At 33.4% G+C, this 25,216-nt stretch overlaps 1 protein-coding gene across 1 annotated transcript in view; it reads left to right on the forward strand.

Annotated features, from left to right (window-relative positions):
- The first annotated feature begins 6,656 nt into the window (after positions 1 to 6,656).
- LOC124359165 (ras-related and estrogen-regulated growth inhibitor-like) overlaps positions 6,657 to 25,216 on the forward strand; it is a 223,770-nt gene continuing 205,210 nt past the window's right edge. The window contains exons 1-2 of the mRNA XM_046811680.1: positions 6,657 to 7,022; positions 11,184 to 11,265. Of these exons, the coding sequence (XP_046667636.1) occupies positions 11,205 to 11,265 (61 nt within the window). The 5' untranslated portion in view covers positions 6,657 to 7,022; positions 11,184 to 11,204. The remainder of the gene's footprint in view (positions 7,023 to 11,183; positions 11,266 to 25,216) is intronic.

Consider the following 25,216-nt stretch of genomic DNA (forward strand, 5'->3'; position numbering starts at 1 on the left):
GTGTGGAGGCTGATAGCATTATGCTCGTCTATAATTTCCCTAGAACTGCAGTCTTGGTCCCTACTGCGTGGCATGGCGTGGCGCAGAGTTGCTCTAGATGTAAGGTTAAGGGCAGTGTGGAGGCTGATAGCATTATGCTCGTCTATAATTTCAGTAGAACTGCAGTCTTGGTCCCTACTCGCCAAACTGCATGGCATGGCGTGGTGCAGAGTTGCTCTGGATGTAAGGTTAAGGGTAGTGTGGAGGCTGATAACATTATGCTCGTCTATAATTTCCCTAGAACTGCAGTCTTGGTCCCTACTGCGTGGCATGGCGTGGGCGCAGAGTTGCTCTAGATGTAAGGTTAAGGGCAGTGTGGAGGCTGATAGCATTATGCTCGTCTATAATGTCCCCTAGAACTGCAGTCTTGGTCCCTACTCGCCAAACTGCGTGGCATGGCGTGGCGCAGAGTTGCTCTAGATGTAAGGTTAAGGGCAGTGTGAAGGCTGATAGCATTATGCTCGTCTATAATTTCCCTAGAAACTGCAGTCTTGGTCCCTACTCGCCAAACTGCATGGCATGGCGTGGTGCAGAGTTGCTCTAGATGTAAGGTTAAGGGGCAGTGTGGAGGCTGATAGCATTATGCTCGTCTATAATTTCCTTAGAACTGCAGTCTTGGTCCCTTCTCGCCAAAACTGCATGGCATGGCTTGGCGCAGAGTTGCTCTAGATGTAAGGTTAAGGGCAGTGTGGAGGCTGATAGCATTATGCTCGTCTATAATTTCCTTAGAACTGCAGTCTTGGTCCCTACTCGCCAAACTGCAATGGCATGGCGTGGTGCAGAGTTGCTCTAGATGTAAGGTTAAGGGCAGTGTGGAGGCTGATAGCATTATGCTCGTCTATAATTTCCCTAGAGCTGCAGTCTTGGTCCCATACTCGCCAAACTGCATGGCATGGCTTGGCGCAGAGTTGCTCTAGATGTAAGGTTAAAGGCAGCGTGGAGGCTGAGCATTCTTCTCGGCTATAATTTCACTAGAACTGCAATCTTGGTCCCTACTCGCCAAACGGCGTGACTCTGGGTGTCATGCAGTTGTTCTATATGTAAAGTTATAGACAGTGTGGTAGTTGTAACAATTACATATTTGGTAGTCAAAGCTTGGTCTTTAAAAGCAATGGCGAAGCTGCTCCAACCTAAAGTTTAGTGTGTGCATATCGATAACTTTTGCATATATTTTAAATTTTACATATGAAAGATCGATTTTAGTTACGATGCATATCCGCACATTTGATTTCGCGAATTAAACCTTATAACACAAGGGGAGATATCAAGATCGGATTAAGCTGTAGATTTTTGGCTGTAGAAATCTTTAATGATACTTCATATCTAAATAGGCTCATAGACGCGCGACGTCCTTTCAATGAACGTCCTTTATCTGGCCTTCTCGCAGTAATGTTTGGTGGTAGTTAGGTCTGGGCTGCTTTCCTGACAATAGAATGATCCATATTCCACCTTGAGATGGTCTTGAGATGCTGTCCCTACCCTTTAAACTTTGCAAGCTAATAAGTTTGTGGTTTGAGCATAAAACTAGTCATAAAACGACATGAAACATACTCTTTCTTATACTTTAAAATAGAGTTTAACTGCTAGCAGTGCCCACGGCAGTAGACGGTAAGAAACCATTATTTAAAAATTAAGATGACAGTTACCGTGTACGAAAAATGTAGAGTTGAAAATAACGTGTAGAGCGGGGTTGAAGGCATTATGTAATTAAATTTGCGGAGGGTAATAATATAATGTAATCTGCAGCCTGGACACACTCAAGATAGATTAAAATCTCCTTTACAAATACTTTTCCACCTAATATTATTAAATGTGAATGAATATAATAACACTTCATAATGCAACAAGACTCATTTTCTTAACAACAAAATAAAAATGCTTAAAATTAAAACAATGATTTTAATATCAATACCCTTAATTACCAGAATGGAAAGAGTTATTTCTCATGTAACCATAATTAATTACTGTCTAAATAAAAACTTGAGATGCCCGAGTTTCTCACCATACTACAAAGTGGTGACTGAGGTAACGTAAATATCGAATGTATTTAATTTTATACGTGTAAAAAATAGTAGTAAACAGTTAAACCTTACCTTTACGACAAAGACTACAGTTTCGAAACTATGGCTAGGTCACAGTCATATTTTAAGGGGTACATGTTGGAAAGTTTTGTTATGTTAGTGCGGTTGTTGTTGGTTTTATTCTTATTTCAATAAAATAATACCAATAGTTGTTTCAAATGGTCTCATTATTGATTTATTTTATTTAAATCAATATAGAAAATATCTATTATCAAAATTAAAATTCGAAAATAAGCAGTCGCAACAATTTGAGATCTAGTTATTGAGGTCGTTGAGTTAATTAATATTCCCCGGAATAAACCACAATCCCATACGCTTTGCTTATAGCATAAGTTACTTGAAGATTCTTTCCAATTTACCGAGAACCATGCTTGGTCAGGCCAAAATGGAATACGGTTATGAACATGTTCTCTGGCAGACGATTGATTCCACTGTAGGACAGAAGGTTCTAGAGGCTGATAGCAATCAGAAATTGGAATCATGCATATTCTAGGCGCTCTCATAGACCTACATTCTCTAGAGACTGCATCTTATAGAGATTGTAAGATCATACAGACAGGAAACCCTCGTTTATTGCGAAATCCCATATAGCGGAAAGTCTTATAAATTACAAATTTTAAGGGCCGTAAGATCCCTAAAATTGTCAAATGTTTTGAAAGAAAGGTTTAAGAATTACACATAGAGACTGTAATCTTCTGGAGCTAGGTATTCTATACAGCTGGAGGTTTCAGTAGGAATTAAGAATCTTGAACCCGTCAGCTCCAAGAGACTGAAAGTATCTAGACAGTTTTCAAAAGAGCTCTTTAATGCCGAGAGTATACTGGGATAACAAGGCCAAGGATTATATGTGTTTAAAATCACCTCTGAATGTAACTATTAATGTTGCAGCCGGTTTAATTAAAAATATTCTTTAACTTTCGTATCAATGAGCCTTGAAAAGGCCGAGAACTCCTAAGGAAGATTTGAAGAACTCTAGAGGTTTGGAACATCCAGGATCTGTAAGAATGTGTTTGAAAAAGTTTCCTTGGATTTTTGAGTTGCCTAAAATAGTTTTTGCTCTATGAATAAAAATATCACATATTACAATGTCATATTATTTATTTTACTCTGATTGTTTATATATAATAGTTATCCTTAAGACCGAAGTAAATATTAGTGTACTTTGTAAAGTGACATGCACTATCGTTGAACTCAGTCATGTAAATATAGAAATGAAGCTTCATGGAGAATAGGTACATCAAGCTTCTAGTCTAATGGGTCAGTTTGTTTTCGAAATAGCATGCAAAAAAGTGATATTTTCCCAACACCTTCGCTAAAGCTCAGCCGACAAATCTTATATATAAAAGTTTTCATCGTTAAGGCCTTAGGCTACAGTAATGGAAAATGTCTGGTAACGTGGTAATAAATTAGAAACTTTACCTAAAAGAGAACTGAAATGGAGTAAATCCTTACCTTTGGGAAGAAATTCAACTTTCCTGCGTTTTAAATCATGATTTGAAGTTTAATTAGATACTTGATATTCTTTCCAAGTCAGGTGATACTGATAGAGTTCCTCTCTTCGGGTGAATTTGAATATGTAATATTGGTCCAATCAGGATTGTACATTAACAGTTTCCTGTAACGCAAATTAGTAATATAAGAATATGTTGAAAATGATGTGTTTGTATTAAGACTACACAAGCATACATAATTAATGTTCATAAAATGTTAAAAAATATAGTATAAGTTTAAAAAAATAGCTTCATCTTATGCCCAGTTCAAAAACGGTTACAAAGTATTATAAAAAGAATGTTCAAAATGTCAGAATACATTTAAAATAAAGTTAAATTGTTGTAATTTTTTAAAAATTCGCACACAATAGCCTATTTCTGCTACGTTTAACGTTTCTCTGTATGTTTGATTTGAAAAATCATAACAAAGGGTTAATGTTTCGTCTCGTAATTTTGCAGGCTATATATTGTTTTTGGACGTAACGTTTTTGAAAACAAATAATAGTTTCAAACTGGCGTATATTTTTTAAATATCATAACAAAGTTTCATGAAATTCGTATATAAGACAAATCATTCTTAAAACTCGTAAAAGATAGCTTGTAAAAAGGAAAAAAGAATCAAGTATCTTTACAGGGTTTTAGACATTTACTAACGTTATATGTAAAACATTTATAACAAAAGTGTAATATATAACAATTCCAAATTTGTCCTATCAAATATCCATCATAAATAACAAACTTTGAATAAAAAATACATGTTATGTGTTTTCTTGCGATTCAATGTTTATTGAAATTAAATAAGGCAATTGCCATTTATACAATTTAATGTAAATAAAAGTCGTTTGACAGGTATTTGGTCTTCCGATCATATGTTTAGTTTGCTTATTTAAAACGCATATGTGACAGATACGGCCAAATACAAAATAATTGAATCGGAAAAAGTAAGCGCTCTGTGGTGTAATGGTAGCACATTTACCCGGCAAGTGAGAGATCCGGGTTCGACTCCCGGCGGAGCAAGTACTTTTTATGATTCAATGTTTATTGAAATTTTATGTTATTTATGAATGGATGATAAATAACGGAGTTTACCACTCTCGTGCAATACATTCAGTAACATTAGATCACGGTCATTTAGTTTGTACATATTTATTCCGTTGTCATTTGAAAACGGAAACAGGTTAATGATAAACGAATCAAAATATACCATAGTTTTAGGGGAACTTTTTCTATTAGAGGAAATTGGTTCAACTGATTAAATACGTGAAAAAATATTGCTTATTGTGTATTGGAAGAAATTAATAAGTAGTTGAGGAATTGAGTTCGATAAGTTTTTACTTCCGTTTATGTGTCACTGTAAAGTAATATTTATTTCTTCACAGATTAAACTATCAGAATTGCATTAGTGTATAGCACAGTATCGCTCTGGTAGCGATGAATAAAGTACGAGTACCGCGGACATGGTTGGCTCACTACCAGACACACGTACTTTGGAATGTGATAAGACTCAGAGGCACTAGACGGGAACAAGGAAGGTGTGAGAGTAAGTAGACCATATATCCCTGAGTCTCTTAGTATGTTCTATCATTGCAAAAGAAAATTTAAATACATAACAATATTTGTTCAAATACTACAATTTGTTTTGCATAAGAAAAAAGAGTTTTTAATTGTTGATGGAATTTACAGTAGTAATAATTAATTTTTCCACCTATTTATCCATCTGTTAAAGGTGTGAAACTAATCAGGTTTGCTGTGAGCAGAAACAACAAAACAGATAAAACGTTACACCTTATAGTGGGAAGTAAGTATGAAGTTTACAACTATACAACTGTCTCATACCACTAAACTAATGAGGATATTCGGTTCGTATTCAGTGAAACAATTAGAGTTGACCATGGGATCGTTTTATCCCTCGCACCCAACAAAAATGATTTACATTATATACCAAATGACTCTTTTTTATAATCACATCAATTCAAATAAGTAATTTAAACTTATTCTGATTTGTACGTGTAATGAGGGTTACACAGATGTCTCTTTCTATCAGTATACACACCTAACTGATAATTAATTATTATGTTTTAAGATGATTAGATTGGTCACGAACCGACAATCTAAAGAATTCTTCCTACAGGAATTAGGAAGTTAATTTTAAATTAGCAATTTAGTTTACCTTTATTTTACTACCGATTCGTCAAACCTTGCGTATTGTTTGTGTTCAACCGGCAGTGGACTATCAGGGTGAATTAGATGGCTGATCCAGATAATGGCATGTTTCCGAGCATAGCTTCGTCTTCAATAAGATATTTATAATACAGCCCACATGCCCATGCTCTTAAAGACAGATATATCGTAAAATATACATATGTAGCAATTTAGCAATAAATACATTTATACCATACACTTAAAAAGTTTCGAAAGGGACTATGATATTTTATAAAGTGTTAACTCTGAGAAGAATAACACTTTGATCTTTCAGAACAATTTAATGATGGGCGTGTGCGTACATTTTATCTTTGTCTATCATATCACATGTTCTTTGACAATCACTATAAAATGAATCAAAGATTCATTTAGTCCTAATGTATAAGTGATCAGATGGTTTTGTAACTTTTATTAACCCATTTAAGAATGAAACTGTACCAAGAAGGCGTTATATTTTCTACTAAAACATTCATAACAACAATGCTAGTAGGCTAGATTGTTGACTAATATCCAGAAATGATATACACACAAATATGATATCATCTGACTGATACGTGAAAACGGGCAATGTCAGTAATATGGCTGTACTATTAGAGAGTAGAATTCATAGTAATACAGTCATGCTTCTCAGTGGGGATTCCCAGAGAAAGACAGGCGGATTAATAGTTCGTGAGCAAAATAAAAAAAGACTGTTTAGACTGACAACAAGGAAAGGTAACTGAGAGTGGAACGGTTGGCAAAAAACGCAACTGGTTGTAGTTGGTAGTTGCCCTGGCCGCCGGTTGGGGCGCTGCCACCTCTCTGTCTCTCTCTCCCACACCTGTAAACACAGAACCTTGTGGTCCCAGACCCAGCGTCAGTCGGCGACGTGCTCGTCTAGCAGTGTGTCTGTCGTGTCGTGCCGGTGTACCGCTGTCTACAACCACGTGCTTAACACGCGCTCCTACCCGGTACGGAGATTTTAACGCGAGGGTTTTGGTATGCTGTTATAATATCTTCTTACAGACATTCTAAGTTCTTAACGTTAAATATTGCCACTTTATACGAGATTTAACATATAATCAAAAATTCGTGACAGATTATCACATATATACCTTATCATGAAAATTACAGAATATCTGTGTCTAATGTGATAAACATGACTTAAGAAAGAAGTCAGTGGAAAGTGTGCAAATTCGTTTTGTGTTCTAAGGAATAACAATACTTACAGGTAATATTTTTTTAATAAAATACATAATACCACAGCTGTCTCTCTTCAAGCAAACCTATCTATATGTCATGTACTCAACGATACAGATTATAATCTGAAAGCTAAATAAGACGATATAGACAAGTTACTCCGAACAACGAGTACCACAAAACCAAATCAACTAAACATATCTTCTGAAAAGAAATTTTGAGTTCTTAATATAGAATAGTGCTTTAAATTTACTCCGGTACCAAGAAATATTAATTAACCACAGTGTTTATTATAACTAAACTAAGAGACTCATTGGAAGTCATAAATATCAATATATTTAGCTAAAAAGCTTAAATTGACTTTAAATCTTCTAAATCATAGTTTCACTATAGTTAATGGTTGGATTTCCTTAAGTTATTTAGATGTGTTAAATCTTCTATACAGATCAAACTAAAAGAGCTTCACTTTTCATTTTGTTATAGCCATGACAACAGAAAATAATTGTAGTATATTCTAGGTTACGGGGATCTTCTTTAACGTGCATTCAAAATTTAGAGAAAGAGGAGGAATTTCCAGAAAGAGGAGTGTCTCCAAACTCAAACTTTTTGAAGAGACCCCGCCCCCTCTTTTTGATTACACGTATTTGTAAAGTGAACTTTACATGGATTTAACCCTCGACATAGCAGTCATATTTTAATGCCCCAGTTGAAGGTAAAATATCTTATTAGGAGTTAGATTAGCATATCTAGCAGTAGATAAATATAAAATTTATGCCTTTACGAAAAGTGCTATCACTGTTGGAGGATGGATCATCGTATGTCTTAAAACATCAGACTGGGGATACCTGGAATAATTCCAAAGGTCCTTTCAGACGAAATCGTTGTTGTAACTAATATTAAGTTACTTTAAATGTCTATTTTATTATTATTCATAACAAGGATATGCTTAGTAAAATACAACCAGAATAAATGAAACTATTAATCCTTCACAGATTTATGATTACCATGCCATTACATGGTACAAGTAATAGCTGTAACTCTCATATTACTATTGCATTTCATATTCATAACTGTTTAGAAATATACTATTGATAATTATAGAGTTCCGGCACCTCTTACATGATATTACCTAATTATTTACTGTAAAATTGAAATCATACAAAGTGTTTTGTTAGGTCTGGAATATTGTATACTGTATTCTGTTTCATTTTTAAGGAAAACTTTTCTGATGGAAGATTACAGTAAAAAGTAAAAGTGCACTATTGCATACAACTTTATATTATGTTATTAAACTTTTACCAATAAATGCGACCACCATAATTTTTACTAACTTAATTAATCTTTTGTTTATAGTTATTCTATCTTTCACCACTGCTGAACAGTACTGCATGTTTTGTATTGCCGTTTTATTAATTGAACAAATGGTAAAAATGGTATTAATACCCATATATAAAACAAAATGTCCTGACTGACTGACTGTCCCATCAACACCCAGTATCCCCGATCTCAGGGATCCACCCCACTGGCCTTTAAAGTAGCGAAACTTCCGACAGGATATGCTTTAAAGCTGACATGTGATATTAATTAAAATTACTTGTCAAAATGTCCTATGTACACAGTATAATACGACACCCAATCGCATCTTCAATAAATTTAAGTACCGATTCTAACTTCTTTACATTTATAGTCATAACACAAAGATTATGCTTAAAAATGACTGGGCTGTTTAATTCAATATTGACTGTAATCACTTTTAAGCACAGAGGTTATCTAGGTAACAGAATTTGAAGTTTAGTTTAAAAATGCTTACGACTGTACATTTTAGCAAATATTCAGTTTGCCGTACTTGATCAATAGTTTAATACAGATATAAAATACAAAGTGGATATTACTACAAATATTTTCGTTTTGCTACAGATTTAAAGACTCGTTATAAAACCTACCTCAGTAATTATTTTACAGAAGTAGGCTTCGCCGACATACGTATGTATATATAAATGCAAAATCCAAAATGGACTGGATATACCTTAGACCGATCGGAAATTACAATGGACGGAAATTAAACATATGTTTTACCGATGAAGACCTTTTAAACTTACGTATTTATATACTTTTTATTGGTACAACAGAGGAAAACTCGAACAAAGCGTTGGAAATATCGTTCATTAGAATCAAAATTTATCCTACACGTACAAAGTCTAATATAAAAGCCATTCACAACATCTAAAAACTGTATTAACATAAAAGCTAACCATTTCGACTTTAGAATTTCTTAACACTGGCCTGAAAAACTCCAAACATTACTACACACACATGCTATTTAAACACATGTCATGGGATATTGGAGATTAATTCAAATTAATTCACTGGCACTCATAAAAACTTTTGCACTCCCTGACTGCAGGGCCCAAAACACTGCTCCTTAAACTACCCATTGGAAAGTCTCGCTTAGATGACGGTACGTTTTAGGACGAAACATGAATTAGGACTATCACTTTTAGCTTGATTACATAAACCTCATGTTGTAAATGATTTGACATCTTATAGTACTGCATTCTAAGCATTTATATGATGGTAATTGCAGAAGTAAAACCCATTTATTGCGTCTGATAAGAATGATGATGAGAATGATAGGAGCACGTACAGCTTTAGTTATTACACCCCAAACCATTTCTAAAGGTAGTTAGTTACTGTAGCTAGAAGAAGTACAAATTTCTTTCATCAATCTAACAAACAATGTTTGGTAGTTTTTAGGTTTCAATAGCTTGTCCATTATATTGTGTTATCATAGTAATATTCAATTGTGTTTGATCGATACAAAAACCTCCTTCATTGCACAATGACTGGAAGCTCATGGCCGACGAAAGGTTATACAACGGTAAATATCATATTTGATGTTGCACATCGTTTATGAAGGCACTTAATATGGTAGAAAATGTACACATCTCTTCAATATGACTAATTAATACCGTTTGGAAACTGGCAGGTTTCAACATGGCATCAATGATAAGCATTATCGATGATGTCTCATACCATGTTTTAGGCAATTATTGTAGTTGGAATAACTACAATTCCCATTTATTGCGTGTAATGAACAATGCTGAGAAGCTTTCAGTATGCTACTTTATAGCAATAATAAGAATCATCTTTGGTGTTGCATAACGTATATTATAGTGTCAGATGAACACGAAGGATGGATACTGAAAATCTCTGAGACAGCAACATATTTTTAGTGCTGAGCATTATCTAGGATGAAAATTTATAATCACAGTTATTGTTGTTGAAATAAACACTAATGGACATTGGTCTGAAATCAACATGAATATATCTTAACAGGTTATCAATGGTAAGCATTTATATAACGTCTCATACCATTTATATAGGCAGTTATTGTACTGAAGAAATACACAACCCTTCAATCCGTCTAATAGTTAATGTTCGGAAGTCGTGATCATCATCAATCAATGTACTTCATTGTCTCTTATGTTGCAAATTATTTCTGGAGACATTCAAGTAGGCCCTACACTACATTCTTCTAACACAGACAATGCTTGGTAGCTTGCGGATATCAATGATCAATAAATGGCAAGATTTAAGAAACACGTGCCAAAGTATTTTTAAGGGAGTTATGGTGGTTAATAGAAATTCCTTATGTCATCCAGTGTTAATAATTGGAAGCTCAAGAATATCAATGAGCCCCCAGTGATATTCATTAACTAAAAAGTGTCAAAGAATCAGCTGTAACGCTGATTAAAAGAAATACACAGTCTGCCATAATACAAGACTAGTAGACAGTGTTTGTAAGGTAATGGGAATGAGGGAACTATTATATATAAATTGATTAGAAGCTAGTAGGTTCTACAATATCAATAGGTTTACAATTTAAGCCACATTGTATCAAAGAAACCTTTCATCAGTGGTTTACAAAAAAAGTACACCCCTTCTTCCGGTTAGTGGACAGCTTTCATATGGTTTTGACATCAACGGGTTAAACCTTAATTGCAATTAAAGCATTTTTATATCAGTTATGATGATTGGAAGAAATGCTTACCTTTGTATCAGGTGGTTAAGTTGACAGTGTATCGATGAGCTTAGAATGAACGGGTTAAACTTTAAAATAATCGATCCTCAATAATTAATGTATTGTGTATTTTCCTACAATTCAGTATTATATCCTGAACTTTTCTTGCAGGTGGTCATCATTGGCGCCACCATGACCAATCTGAACCGCATCCGCGTAGTGGTTCTGGGCAGTTCCAAGGTTGGCAAATCAGGTAAAGTGTTTTGGTTACAAATTTTTAATCTTCTAGGATTTGGAAGTGTTACATCTACTAAATTGGTAAGACAGCTAATATTTTGTAAGATCCGCGAACATTAACTTCCGTTCGAACATATATTTGATGATCATTGTATAGTAAATGCTTAGTTTTTTTGCGTACCAGCTTTTATAAGCCACATTTATTTAGTACCTACCTTTAAGTAGATCTACCCATGTAAATTAAACGATTTCTGACATTTAACTCATACTAAATTGGCAAAAAATATTTCAATGAACTAATAAATATTGGTAAATATTGGTAATGTCTCTTATTTTAGTATAATAATTTGTTTAAACAGCGTTATTACAAATAATATATTTTTGTTATGATGCTCTAGTAATTAAATAAGAATATTACTTTAATTATAAAATATATTATTGTTTATTTACCAATATTTTTCTGAAGCTGAAATCATCCCTAAATAAAATATCTTCTGTCTTAATGACAGTATTAAAACTCGTATCATGAATTACAATTCGATATTATATTATATAAGTAACATTTTCAATAAACCTGGAAGGAACATGTGGCCGGCACGTAAGTAGATTAGTAGATTTCTTAAGATTCAAAATCCTAAATTATATAATTGACAAACTACGTTGAGTATTCGTATGCTCCTTTATCAAATACGAGAACAGTAACGGATTTTAACAAACAAAGCCGCCTGTGTTTAAAAATAATTGGAACTTTGTGTAGCAGCCATGTAAACCTGAGGTTCTATTTTTCCCTTAAATTTTTTTTCAAATACAGGTTTTAACAAAAATTTTAAAAACTTTGGATGTTGTACATGGATTTAATTAAAATATAATACTTAAAATAGGACACCCAGACAGGCAGACAGTACACTAAGCAATATTTGGCTGTATATTAAATGACATTTCTTACTTATTCTTACCAAATAGTGCAGTTTGATTTAATGAATAAATATTTTGTATTATTTTGACTCAGGTTTTAGAATATTTAACCAATCCAATAATATTTTCTCATGCTTAATTAATTTAGTGCGATTTATTTTGGGGCCTCTATATTCATACCTAACTGTTGAGGAGAATAAGAACAAGCTGTTATAAGGTTGTTATTTAGGTTCAATGAACAGTATAACCGACAGATCTGTGGGGCTCCAGGGACTACGTAGTCGTCCTCAGGTGCCAAATCTTATAGTCGAGTAAAAGCAAACTGGTAAAATAAAGTACACTGGGCAAAAATACCTTTCCTGTCAATCATTTTCTATATTATTACTATGATATCAAATATCGAAAATGTTCAGAAATTTCATTCATATAGTTTTATAAAATTCGTTTTATGTAAAACCCACTCCATAAATGTTGTTTGTATGCATTTTGCAGTAAATAATCCAATTTTCTATGTTTCAATACCTTTGGATAGTATAAATAAATGTATTTCTAATATTTTTCAATTTGATGCCAGCTTGGACATATTCCGTAGAGAAATTAACAACGGAAACATTTCTACTTTTAATTCGATTTGAATTTCTGACTCGTTGCAGAAAAATGTACTTTAATAATTAACTGTCTGGTCATGCTGGCTTATTAAAAACGAGGTACATGTACATTGTTAAATTAAGATATCTCATCTGTCAGATTGGGTACACGGAGAAATAGTTTTCATTACTCGGTCACTCACTAAATAATTTTGTACATATAAGAACAGTCATTTTTGTGTGTGATATTAATGTCATCTATATAAGTCCCAGTAATAACGGAAAGTTTAGTGGAAATGTACAGACAAAATCTTAAATAATAATCAATCTAAGTAGGCTACCTATTTTAACTTACATGAAATAACTTGTTAAAAACAACACAATGTTTAGTTATATAACTTTAAACTACGAGTATATTCTGACATACTCATGCAGTACAATATGTTGCAACAGCATATTTTAAAGTATTTTAAGATAAATACTTATTTGATGAAAACCTTCATCGTGATGATGAGGTAAACGTATGAGCTTTCATTTTTGCTTTCCAGCATCTGGGTATCTCTGTTCTCTCCCATACCTGAATCCCAAGAACTGTTCCATTACCCAACATCCGCATTCCACTGGTCTTAGATCCCCTGACCACTAGGATTCCGCGTCTGTGGTCAAATATCCCGCTATTCATCTCCAGCCTTAAGAGACGGCTGTAGTGATACGACCTTCAGTTTCACCCCATAAGATCAATTTCAAACTTCAAACAACTTTATGCCCTAATTTTTTTATATAATTAAAAAGATTTTTCATGTACAAATCATACGCATCTCAACGATTTGTAGCGTTTCTCTTTAATTTAGTTCTTAAATATTTGAGAACGATGAAGTCCACAAAGCTCGACATTGTTATATCTAGACTAAAATCAACGTACAATTGCCAGTACATTGGCTCTTAATGACTGACTCAAAGAGTTCTTATTGCCTCCTCAGAGTTTTCACAGTCCCAGCCTTCTAGACCCAGTACCGTTTGACATGTTCTGAACCATAACCCGTATTCCAGACATGTCTGTTGATAGGAACAGATGGGTTATCACTAGATTTTATAGGAATATTTATGTAGTAAAATATATTATCTGAGTCTAATTTTGATAATGATTACTACTACGTCTGTTTGTTTACAAGTGTTATAACAAAACCTATCACCATAAGTCTTATTACACGTATCTGTATTGATAAGTGCCACAAATGTACGAAACCATAAGTGTTATTACACATATTTGTATTGATAAGTGCCAAAGACGTACGAAACGATTATGGTCATATGTGTATTGTTTAATCTGAAAATAAAATTCCTTTTAACTACTGTTAAAACTGCCGTTATTAAAAGAAGGCGTGAAAGTGACATTTTAGATATACCAGTCTAATCACATTTGTCAATTAGTATTTATAAACATACCTTACATTAAAGTACAGAAGTAGATTTACCATGAAGAAGATTACTATTTGACATTCATAAAGTATGCATTATTTACTAATGCATGCTTAGAAACAAGCATTAGAATTCATTGAAATATATAAGCAGTTCAGTTATTAATACCCTTGACAGTACAGAATGGATATCTCCATTCAAAATTGAGTGGATATCTGGATATGAAGAGATAACTAATATCTAGGTCGTTGCCCTATTATAACCCTGAGTTTTATAACCAAGATTCCTATCTGCCTAAGATCTTTCCTTTACCTTATACAGCTAATTGTATACTAATCCAATTAGTTTAAATCACATAGAATAGTAAACAACATAGGGAATAGTTTATAACATGATATGATTTTACATCATTACTCGAGGGAGTATTATTTATATTTGTACTTGTTATAATATTATTACCCCAATCAGTTGCACGAAAATAGTAACCAGCCACTGTAAAACTTTTTACTCATAACATGACCCCTGGTGCCATTGTAACAGTAAACATTGTGTACTATTCCTGGGTATACCGACTTAGTACAAGACAGAAGTATGTCGCGTAACAGGCTTCGCTGAGTTGCATGCAACATTTCAAATTCACAGTTGGTCATTCTCTGTATATCTTGCCTCACGAGACGTCGATTGAGATAGGTTTTATAGCCGTGTTTAAATAAAGATAGATCAGTGAGGTAGGAATGGTAAATGCAAGAGTTTACTGAAATCAAATCTTGTCATTGACTGAACATTTTCTTTTACTGTAGTTTTTAACCGTATGAATAAGCTACATTTTAATATGTCACAAATTAAATTTTTTGGTTTCACTTTGTTAAAAAATTGATATAATCTGCTATTTTCTTGTTGTCCTCACAATTATCCACAAGGCTAATGTAAATTTATTGCCTAACACTCAGCCAAATCGCATAGAGTGACATGCACCAACATCGAATTCAATGTTACCCATATATAAATAAAGCCTTATGCTAAATTTCTAGTCTATAAATTAGTTTTTTTTTGAGACATTTTTATTCAGGCGGATAGAACTGAAAATTGGCCAGCCCTACGAATGATATAATTCGCTGGCTCTTTTATAAACTCCTGCAGCACAATATCAACTAATAACTGTGTACTGAAAGCCTCTGTATCCTATACGATAATGGGTGATGGCAATGTAAGGTTTTAATGTACCGTAAGTTAGCTTCGTGTAACATGCCGTCATATTATCATATAAACATTCAGTGTCTAGGTACAATACCGTGTTAACAAACCCATCACCAGGCCGAAGGAGTGTTGTTTTACTTATAATGATTTGTGTTGAAAGAGAGTTATAGAATAAAAGTAGTAACACAAACTAGTCATTCTAGGATTCAAAAATTAAGTTGTAAGTTCAAGAATATGTAAGTTTTTTATTGTATTAATTTATTCATAGGAAATAAAATGTGTCGCATAAAAGTTTGACTAATCGCACTCTAGTACGTAAGAAAATTGTGAAGCATTATGTTGGGCACTAAGTATGTAGGAACCGGTTACCAAGTAGTTATTCACAATCCTAATATTGTTTGATATTTAAAATTATTTGGACAACTTTAATGGGTAGCTTTGGGGTTATCGTGGAGGGTATATCTTTCATAACCTAAACCTTCTTCTTGTAAACTATCCTCATAATGTTATGAGGCAGTTAATGACATTGTGTTGCTTTTATGAGTGAGATTCTTAGTTAGTAATTAATACACTACTTTATCGTCTTGGAAGTAGATGATTACTTTCATGTCTTTTTAATCGACATGAAAACCTTTTATAAATAGTTAGCAAATAGCTCTTTGCTTGCCAATGATACTTCCGGAGACTCTTTCCCTACAAACCAGTATATAAATTATCTACGTACCAGTATTAAAAACATAACGAGCACCATGGAAATACGGAGTAATAGAGTTGAACTTTATTATTCGGAGTTTACTGCCCTTTGTGAAGTCAATCATACCTTCTTTTATTCTTAGCTTACAAGGTGCACTCTCTCTGAGTAAGAGGAAAACAATAACCTGTTTGAGTGGTACGATCTTGAAATCTACATAAACTAATCGAATACCATACACATTTTACATAGAAGTAACTTCACAAATAAAAGTTGTTACTCTTTAACTTTGCATCAATTTTTATTAAAAAGTTTTTATTGTTTACAAACCTTCAGTAATTTCAAAATACCCAATAACATTCCAATGTTCAGAGTTCATCAGTAACGATTTGTATAGGTAATCATCATTTTATTGTAACGGCTTGTAATTATTATCATTTCCCAAGTTTGTAAGTACATAACGAGAGAAGGTATTGTCCCCGACTGGGAAAGATGGGGTATAAAGTTATTACTGCAGCATGTCCCGTGAGATCGCCGATCTCGCTTAATGACAATAATCAGAGACCAGCTCACGCGGACCCGTTAGCCGAGTCGCGACATCGGCCGATAACCTGGAAGCGGTGGTCCTTATAACTATTGTTTCTGGAACCCTCGGCACTGAGTGGCATAATATTCTCCAAGTCACGGTATTGGTTAGAAGCCTGGTAGTGATATCTTTCTCCCTCCTTAGTTACTTTACGAAATGTAGGATGGTTAAACGAATCGTTTAGTTGCACACTAAGCTTACCTGGTTAGTATGTTTCTATATAATTATCATTTCTGCAACCCTTATCACTGAGTACTAAAACACCAGACAAAACGCTTCATCACGAATATCTTGTCTTCATTAACCTCTAATTATTTCTTTATGTGGCACTTACTTGAAGATGGCTGTGGTGAAGTCACATTTTATATACATTTATATACATTTTACGTACGTTAGCAATATTTTGGAATTTCGTACTTGTCAACTTAAGAATGTACGTGTTTTACTATATGTATTATGTTGTTTCAGTCCATCAGTCTATTTATTTACGTTTTAATGTGGATTAAGTTTATTTGCATACGTGAATATTCAAATTAGCGACAAGTATTTGAAAGTTAGAATATAGTAGATTACATGTTGCTTTAAAATTTGTCCTAAAATCATCATATACATGCTGACGGTGTAGTAATTTAACTTTTTAGGTATGTCTTGATAAGTAAAAATTATTATTATCAAAGTTCCTGCACTATACAAAAGGATGGACACAATTCGCCCAGTGGGGAATTACCTGGGTGTGATGTCTCTTTATAATGTCCACTCTGCAGCCCTTATCACTGTATAGTATAAAAATGCTTCATCACGAATATTTGGCCCTCAATGATCACTAAAATGTGTTTTTCTTGTGTCACTTGTCATTCTTCTGTTCGTAGAGCCATATTCAGTATTTACATGTACATTTGTAACATTTTCGTACTTCTCAACTTCCGAATACGCGTTTTGTTTCAAGTCTATAATGTGTTTCATTGTGCTAATTTACATTTTATTGTGGATGAAACGTCTTTGCATACATGAATTGTTCAAATGAGCGATAATACATACATAAATGTTAAAAGTACATTTAAAATAACCCCCTCCCCCCTTACTTGTCATCATATATTCATATTTCAAACATATCTTGAAAAGGAAAAGGCTTAGAATCATAGACCCCACACTTTTGATACGTTGATCTGAATATATTCTTTCATGCTGTGGGTTCCATTCAAAAAGAATCATCTCCACACAATCCCACGGTCTTATCAGACAATTTTCAGACGAAAAGTATAAAGATAGGTGTAGGCATGCTCTAAGCCGTGATTGGTTTATGTTTTGAATGCTAATCAATTGCATACACATTTTCTGTATAAACTAAATTTGTACTAACTGTTTTGTAACACAAGGCAAGCTGACTTTTTCCTGAAGAGCTTACCTATATCCTGCGCTGTTCAGTAGAAACCTCATAAACATGCATATCCCGGACTACAATACATTCAATCAGGCTTTTTATCACTTCCTCGCAACCGTTTCCAACAATCGGTGAAAGTAGTAATCCTAGGAGAACCATATTTCACCGGATAACAACACGGATACAAGCGGAATCCTCTTACTCGACTAAATAGGGAGTCAAAACCGTCTTTAGAATGGATGAGAGGCCCACGAGCTGTCCCGAATTGTGCCGAAGTCTGACGGACAGAGCCGGAAGCGTGAGCGCGCCGGCGCCAACCCAGTTCCCGCATTTACATAGGCCGCCGTTTACCCGCTCATTATACCTTGCGAATGGCCAATAGAATCATGTCAAGAGCGACGCCTTGTGCTCATTTTAATTATATGCAATAAACCATTGATTTATCACTGTGAAATGATTGCATCGATTACATCTTGAAGTTCTGAATCAATGGGTTTCCTAACCAGACTACTTTAATGTCTACTGATTACAGAGTGGTTAATGGCTTAAATAGATGTGATTGACCTTAGTGGAACATTTATACTGACGTCGGGTGTATAAAACACGAACCTACTACGGATACAAAGGAAATGAATTACTTTGTAATAAATTAATATTTGTATATATCGTTAATAGTGTAGTTTTCAATATTTTTATTTCACTCTCCTGGAAATGGAACTGCACGACTATATCCGAATTGCATTTATGTCCAGTTTGTCTAGGTCTGAACTTTCTTAGTATGGATTAAGTTAAAAGCTTGAAAATTATCAAGAATTTCTCCCAATAAAAATCGACAAAAACTCTAATAAACTTTATTGGATGTAACTCCAAACACAGGACAGGAAGGCAACATTTAAAACAAAAATGTAACTAAAAATGTAATATGTATGCTGAAAATTTAAATATTTACAAATTTATTTGCTGACATTTATTGAGTTCAAACTAGTAATACTAATTTCTATATAAGTTGTAAGTGGTAACGGAAGTGGAGTCATTCAAATTATACTGAAAGTTATGTATTTAAAAAATCTGATTACAAAAATAACATTTACCATTGACACATACTTGGAGTATGTATTATGATTTAGGATTATAAAAGTTTTAAACATTAATAAAATTTCTGTGAGATGAACATGTTCATGTAAGTGTTACATAAAAGAATTTAATTTGGAGTTAATATTTTTGCATCTTTTAAGAAGAGGTTTATACCCTTTAAGCTTTTTTTTAACCATCCTTATGGGCCATTGACCTTCGCCAGGATTTTATCTAACATAATAAAACAGAATAGGTATAATCGGTATAGCACAAGGTACTGTAAAAAGTTCAAAGGTCCCATAAAGGATTTAAACCTGCGCTATCTCAAACCTAGATTCAAAGTCCGACTTTTTAAATCTCTCTGCTATCAGTAATCCCAAACGGTGGGTCAAAATCTTTAGTTGATTTTCCTCAAAGCTTCCGTAATAATCTCAAAAAGATAAAAATAGGGTTTGTATTTGGAATAGGTGGGAAATGTTTCACCTATTTCGTGTATAATGAGTGTACTATTCTGCTGTACACCAAAGCGCGTTTCTTAATGAGAGCTGAGTGTAAATGAGCAGATGACTATATTATGATTTGCTGATAGTACTGTGTGTGATATGAAGGAGTTGTACTATTGAAATACAATTGTAAACCGTCACAGAATGAAGTTAAAGACTGTAACCTTTCTGATGCGTTTAATTTTTATAACTAACATGTTAACGTCTTGAAAATAAATAATAATTAAGGAAAAACTTATGTAAATTTAATTGGAATGAATATTATTGATATTATTAAAATTGAGGAATGTAATGATAATTGAAAGACTGCCCAGCGTATCCATGTAGAAGTAGTGTATTTGTATAAACTACGGGGACGAGTAAGGTTATAGTGACATTAGCTTAATAATCTAACGGCACTGTTTAAATGGGATGTCCTACCAATGAATTAGCAACATTTATTGTGAATCAGATAATCGTGCTGTGTATGAGAAATGAATAAGTTGACACGGGTAGCTCGTGCATTATAACCTGTAAATACATATACTCCATAATTCTTGCTCTCAAAGGTTAAGTGTAACGACTCGCTCGAGGCACTAGAAAATTAAGTATCTTTGCGTGATACATGGACATGATACGTAGGCCTATATCGATAACTTATAGACTTTAAATTTTGCATTACGTTTCATTTCTATATAGGTAACATCGAATTCGATGGAGCATGTCAATACATTTGATTTGGCTGAGAGTTGAGCTTTAGTGAATTACATTGGTTTGTATGGGTAACTAGCATGTCAATAATAAAATCAAAGAATAAAGCCATTTTTAAAAAAGCTGAGTACAATCAATTAACATGTTTACATACGTCATAATAACATACGTAGGTTAACTGCCCGCAAAGATATATTAAGAAAGATTTCTTATCAAGCATAAATATAAAATCTTTAGAAGGTTCAAGTAGTTAGTCAAATATCGCTAGAACGACCATTAGCTCTGGTATTAAAAACAAACAAATTTAATTTAAAAAATAGTCTGTGTGAACATTGCTTTATGACAGTACAACCACAGTAAATTTAACCACTATTTTCAATTTGTTACATTCATAGTATGTAAATTCTCTAAGAATTAACCTTTAGTTTTCACGCCGTTTTTAGATTTCGGCGATTAGATAAATATATAATCATCTACTTTAGAACATGTCCTAAAACTATGGTTAGAATCGAACTCTGGGAATTTCCTTTGAAGTAGTCACCAAGAACTGTGCTGGATGAAAGTTCGCTGAACTGTGCTTTTGAACTAATGTATCAATTTCAGCTCTATATGTTCGTATATTTAAAATACAAAAAATATGTTTTTCAATTTTTAAACAAACAACACGTAAATAGTAGCATCGTTAATGTGATTTAAACCGTAAATTTTCAGGAAATATTAGGTATTAGATATAAAAGACCAAATTATTATCTACATTTTACTATAAAACTAAAGACTGTTGCAGAATCATTTTTTTTATTTTTGAAAGAAGTAGTTTTCTCTGATCTGTGATATATTATACTCGTGTTTTATTCATCAGGAAAGAGGGCAAAATTAACTATCTAACAAAAAGTAGTAAAAACTAAATAAATTACAATGTCATAAATTCGCTTTTTGACGTATTTTCTTGATCGTGGCAACAAGACAAACTTAACATTGACATCTGCAATATAATTCACTCAAACCAGAAGTTCTCATACAGATGCACCATGTACGAAATTACATGTGAGGAGGTGGGTAACTGCTAGTAAACCATATAATAGAGTACAAAATTGATACTTATGCAGTAGTTTGTCTATTTTACTATTTTCCAAATTAGTATTTATATACAAGCATACGCATACACACCCACACCTATACATACATACATACATACATGCATATATACACTTACATGCATTCGTCGTTAATTCCTAATACGTATTAATGTATAATACAATAACATTTCATACCTCACACTCTGTTATTTAAATAAACAGTAAATAATAATACACAATATAAAATTTTTGCAAGTATATTGTTATAAATATATTAAATTATAAGATCAGTAATAGTACATACCACCAACAATGTAACAGAAAAAATACAAGTAAAACGCCAAATGCATTCAGAATGAGTTGCAATAATGGAAACAAAAATTAATTTTTACAGAATAGAGGTACTTAAACTTAGGACGATATTTGTTATTATTATGTGCATCGAGGAAACTATATTTATCTCAAGACATCTTTGAAATTATTTAGAATATAACAATAAAAATCTGGTGCTTCATCGATTATTCTAAAGAGGAATAATGTAATATTATTAATTTGTTTAATCTCCAAGAGCAAGCCATTTAAATTTTGGGTCCTGTATAGAGAATCAATTTCCAAAAAAAATCATTATTGACCTTTGATACTCTAAATATTCTTGGCTTATATTTCTAGAATCATACCTTGGAGAATGTGTTCCGTAGTTTCTGCTTCTCAAATTAAAATTTGTTTAATGTAACTTACTTTGACCGATAAATAACAGCAAACATTAAATATCACCTGTTTAAATTTATATACACGATTTTCTTATTATTCTTGGCTTTTAAATGTGATTAAAACTAATTTACTGTCTGCTGATTAAGCCAAAAAGAGCAATAGGGCTTAACCCGGGGGGATATTCCAAATAGGAATAGGCCTATATGTTAACCAGGGACCATATAAATATCCATATGAAATCGGTCCAATGCTATTTACTTCATTTAGTAAAACACACAGAGAGACGCTATTAGATTTGTATATACTGGTATAGATATAAAACTGTCAATATACCTGTAAAACCATTAAATAGATCACTTTGTTTGCCAGCTACATGGTTCATGTAGATTTCTGTCTTAATTCGTTAGTCAGCTTGTTTAAATTTACTGACACTAAACAACCTGTCTCCTGATATAATCTGGAAACTCAGGAAGCCCGCGACCTATATACAGCATGCTGGACATTACGAACACCCACACTACGCTCTACCTAGACTCCAGTAACCTCCATCCTCCAAGACTATTTATAAGATAATATTTATTAACCCGGTTTATCCTCGACCTCTGCCTGTATGAAAACTGGTTTGAGATATCGGTATCTGGACCTATTGGAAACTTCTAGCTGCCGGTATTCAGCAGCAATTTCCACCTTTGGAAGCTTTAGCCACTTGTAACTCTCGGGTTTTGAAGCTTCCTGCATAGCGGCTGCATACATGTCGAAACATAGATATAAAACTTTACATCACATTTTCAAATTGAAACAAAATTTACATGTAAATAAGTAGTAAACATCATAAACAGCAACAATGTTTACTTGGCCCGTAAATTTTACTTGGGGAGTGCCGATGGCCGAGCGGTCTAAGTCGTTGGACTTTGGGTCTGAGTTAGAGATAGCGCAGGTTCAAATCCTGTCTGTGACCGTTGGACTTTTTATCAGTACCATCAACCTCGTACTGTATCGACTCTCACCCTTATTCTATTTGATAAGATCCTCGCACAGGCCAGTGGCCCATGAGGACGGACAGAATAAGGCTTAAAAGGGGATCGGTCTCTCCTTAAAAAAAAAATAAATAAATTACATGAAAACCATCTCCCTCCCGTTTTTTACACAGCGCCATAATAAAATTCATAATACTACAGACACTGTATAGATTGATCAAATATAATAAGGATCATTGATTAATATGGTGGGAGTAAAAGGTTAGGTACGTTCCTTAAAACTTTTCGTTTTTTCGACCTTGAAAGGATATAGACCTTATACGCTACTACTAAACTCCTAAATCGGTTGATTTCTGCTAACGCGGTCATTACCCTCCCTCTAAGTAACTCTTATTAATTTAGTAAGTGTGGGTGGTAGTCCAATTACCTGCTATATGTTAACATTATAAGTGAATGGCCTTCGTATATACAAAAAAAGTTATGTCATTTAATGTCTAGTTTATATCATTGGACAAGCTTTTTTACTTATTTTTGCGGTTATTGTTTGTACACTCAGATGAAAGATTGTGTTGTTTAATTTTTAATTATAATATATGTGTGTTGCAATAAATTATTATTTGTATTAAATAACATAATATGATTATATTTTTACACAAGTAATATCAATCCTAAATAACCCATACAATGTTACTCATTTGAAAATATTTATTCAACAAAATATAAATTAGAATTGAAAGAATAGCTATTTTCTAATTATACATTTGTTACTAGTAATTAGGAGTTTATTACTTAGCGGGGCTTATTGAATGAAAAAATTGCATTTAGTAAATTATTTGTATTTGCTCGTGCGTGTCCTTTATTAGCTGAACGTTATCCAAGCTTATCACTCGAGCGGCGGACTTAATTTCTATACGTCTGTCGAACTTACACATTTTGTAACATAAAGCTTCATTTCTATGTAAGGAACATAGAGTTCGAGAATGGCACTTGTCACTATATGGAATTTGGCTGAGTGTTAGTACATTTTCTTTTATTTGTCTTACATTGTCATTAAGCCATAATTTTATAGACAACGCAAATTGAACACACTTGTAAACAAGTAATGCAATCATATGAGATTTTAACATGAACACAACAACAAAATCATTAAAAACAACACAAAAACAACACAACTACAACCTCAAACATAAAAACAACAAACATCAAAAAATACACACACAACACTACATTGTAAACAACGTAACAACAACAAACACCCACATAGAACATTGTAAATAATGTAGCCTATTAAAATTAGTTATAGATTTGTGTTATTGCATGGAGGCAAGTCCGTCGCAGTAACGTTGATATCCGTGACGTACTAAAGTCATTTATGGATATTAAAAATATGGCATAGTACTTAAGAAGCATAAAATAATAAAGACCGCCTCAACAAAGTAAATCTCTCATAACAGTACATTTTTATTTATAGTTCAGAAACTGAGGTATAACCTAACAAGCTAGAATGTTACCCACAATCTGATTTACTTGATGAAAAAATTAAAACGTTACATTGAACAGTAAAAAACTGTGGCCAATTAGACACAGTTATGCTTGCAACTTCAATGGTCGCGAGGAAAAAACTGTGGAGAAGGCTGCCGGTTTGGCGTGTGGTTTCTCTTCGACGGACTGGAATTTCACCTGGCCCTGGTTACAGAATATTTTAATTAGTTAATTTACGGCCAGATATATGCTAATAATGGTTGTGTGGGCCATTCATGGCCGTCCTTCTTGCCGTGGGCTATTAACTTTCATCGGTTCAATTTTGTTGTGTATTCAATTCCTTAAATTGTGCACCTAATATAAAAGACACTGAACTAATTATTTTTTACATATGATTCGAGTTATTTTGGTTTTTGCACATATAATTCACGTCCTTAGCAACTTAGGTCTTATTCCTTAAGTCAAATTACAGGAATTCCCTATTCAGTTTTAATATTGTACTAAACTCTTATTTTGTGAAATACTAAAAATGTACAGCTATCTAGTTTCCACTAACACAAGTTAAATTATGTTTTATGAAATCTAGTTTGAAAATTGGGTTGATTGCCTAATGGCACAATTAGTGACCCTAGTTCAGTGAGGGAGTCATTACTGAATTAGTGCGGTAATGAAGATTAT

Source organism: Homalodisca vitripennis, chromosome 4 (genome assembly GCF_021130785.1).
Source record: "Homalodisca vitripennis isolate AUS2020 chromosome 4, UT_GWSS_2.1, whole genome shotgun sequence".
NCBI lineage: Eukaryota > Metazoa > Arthropoda > Insecta > Hemiptera > Cicadellidae > Homalodisca > Homalodisca vitripennis.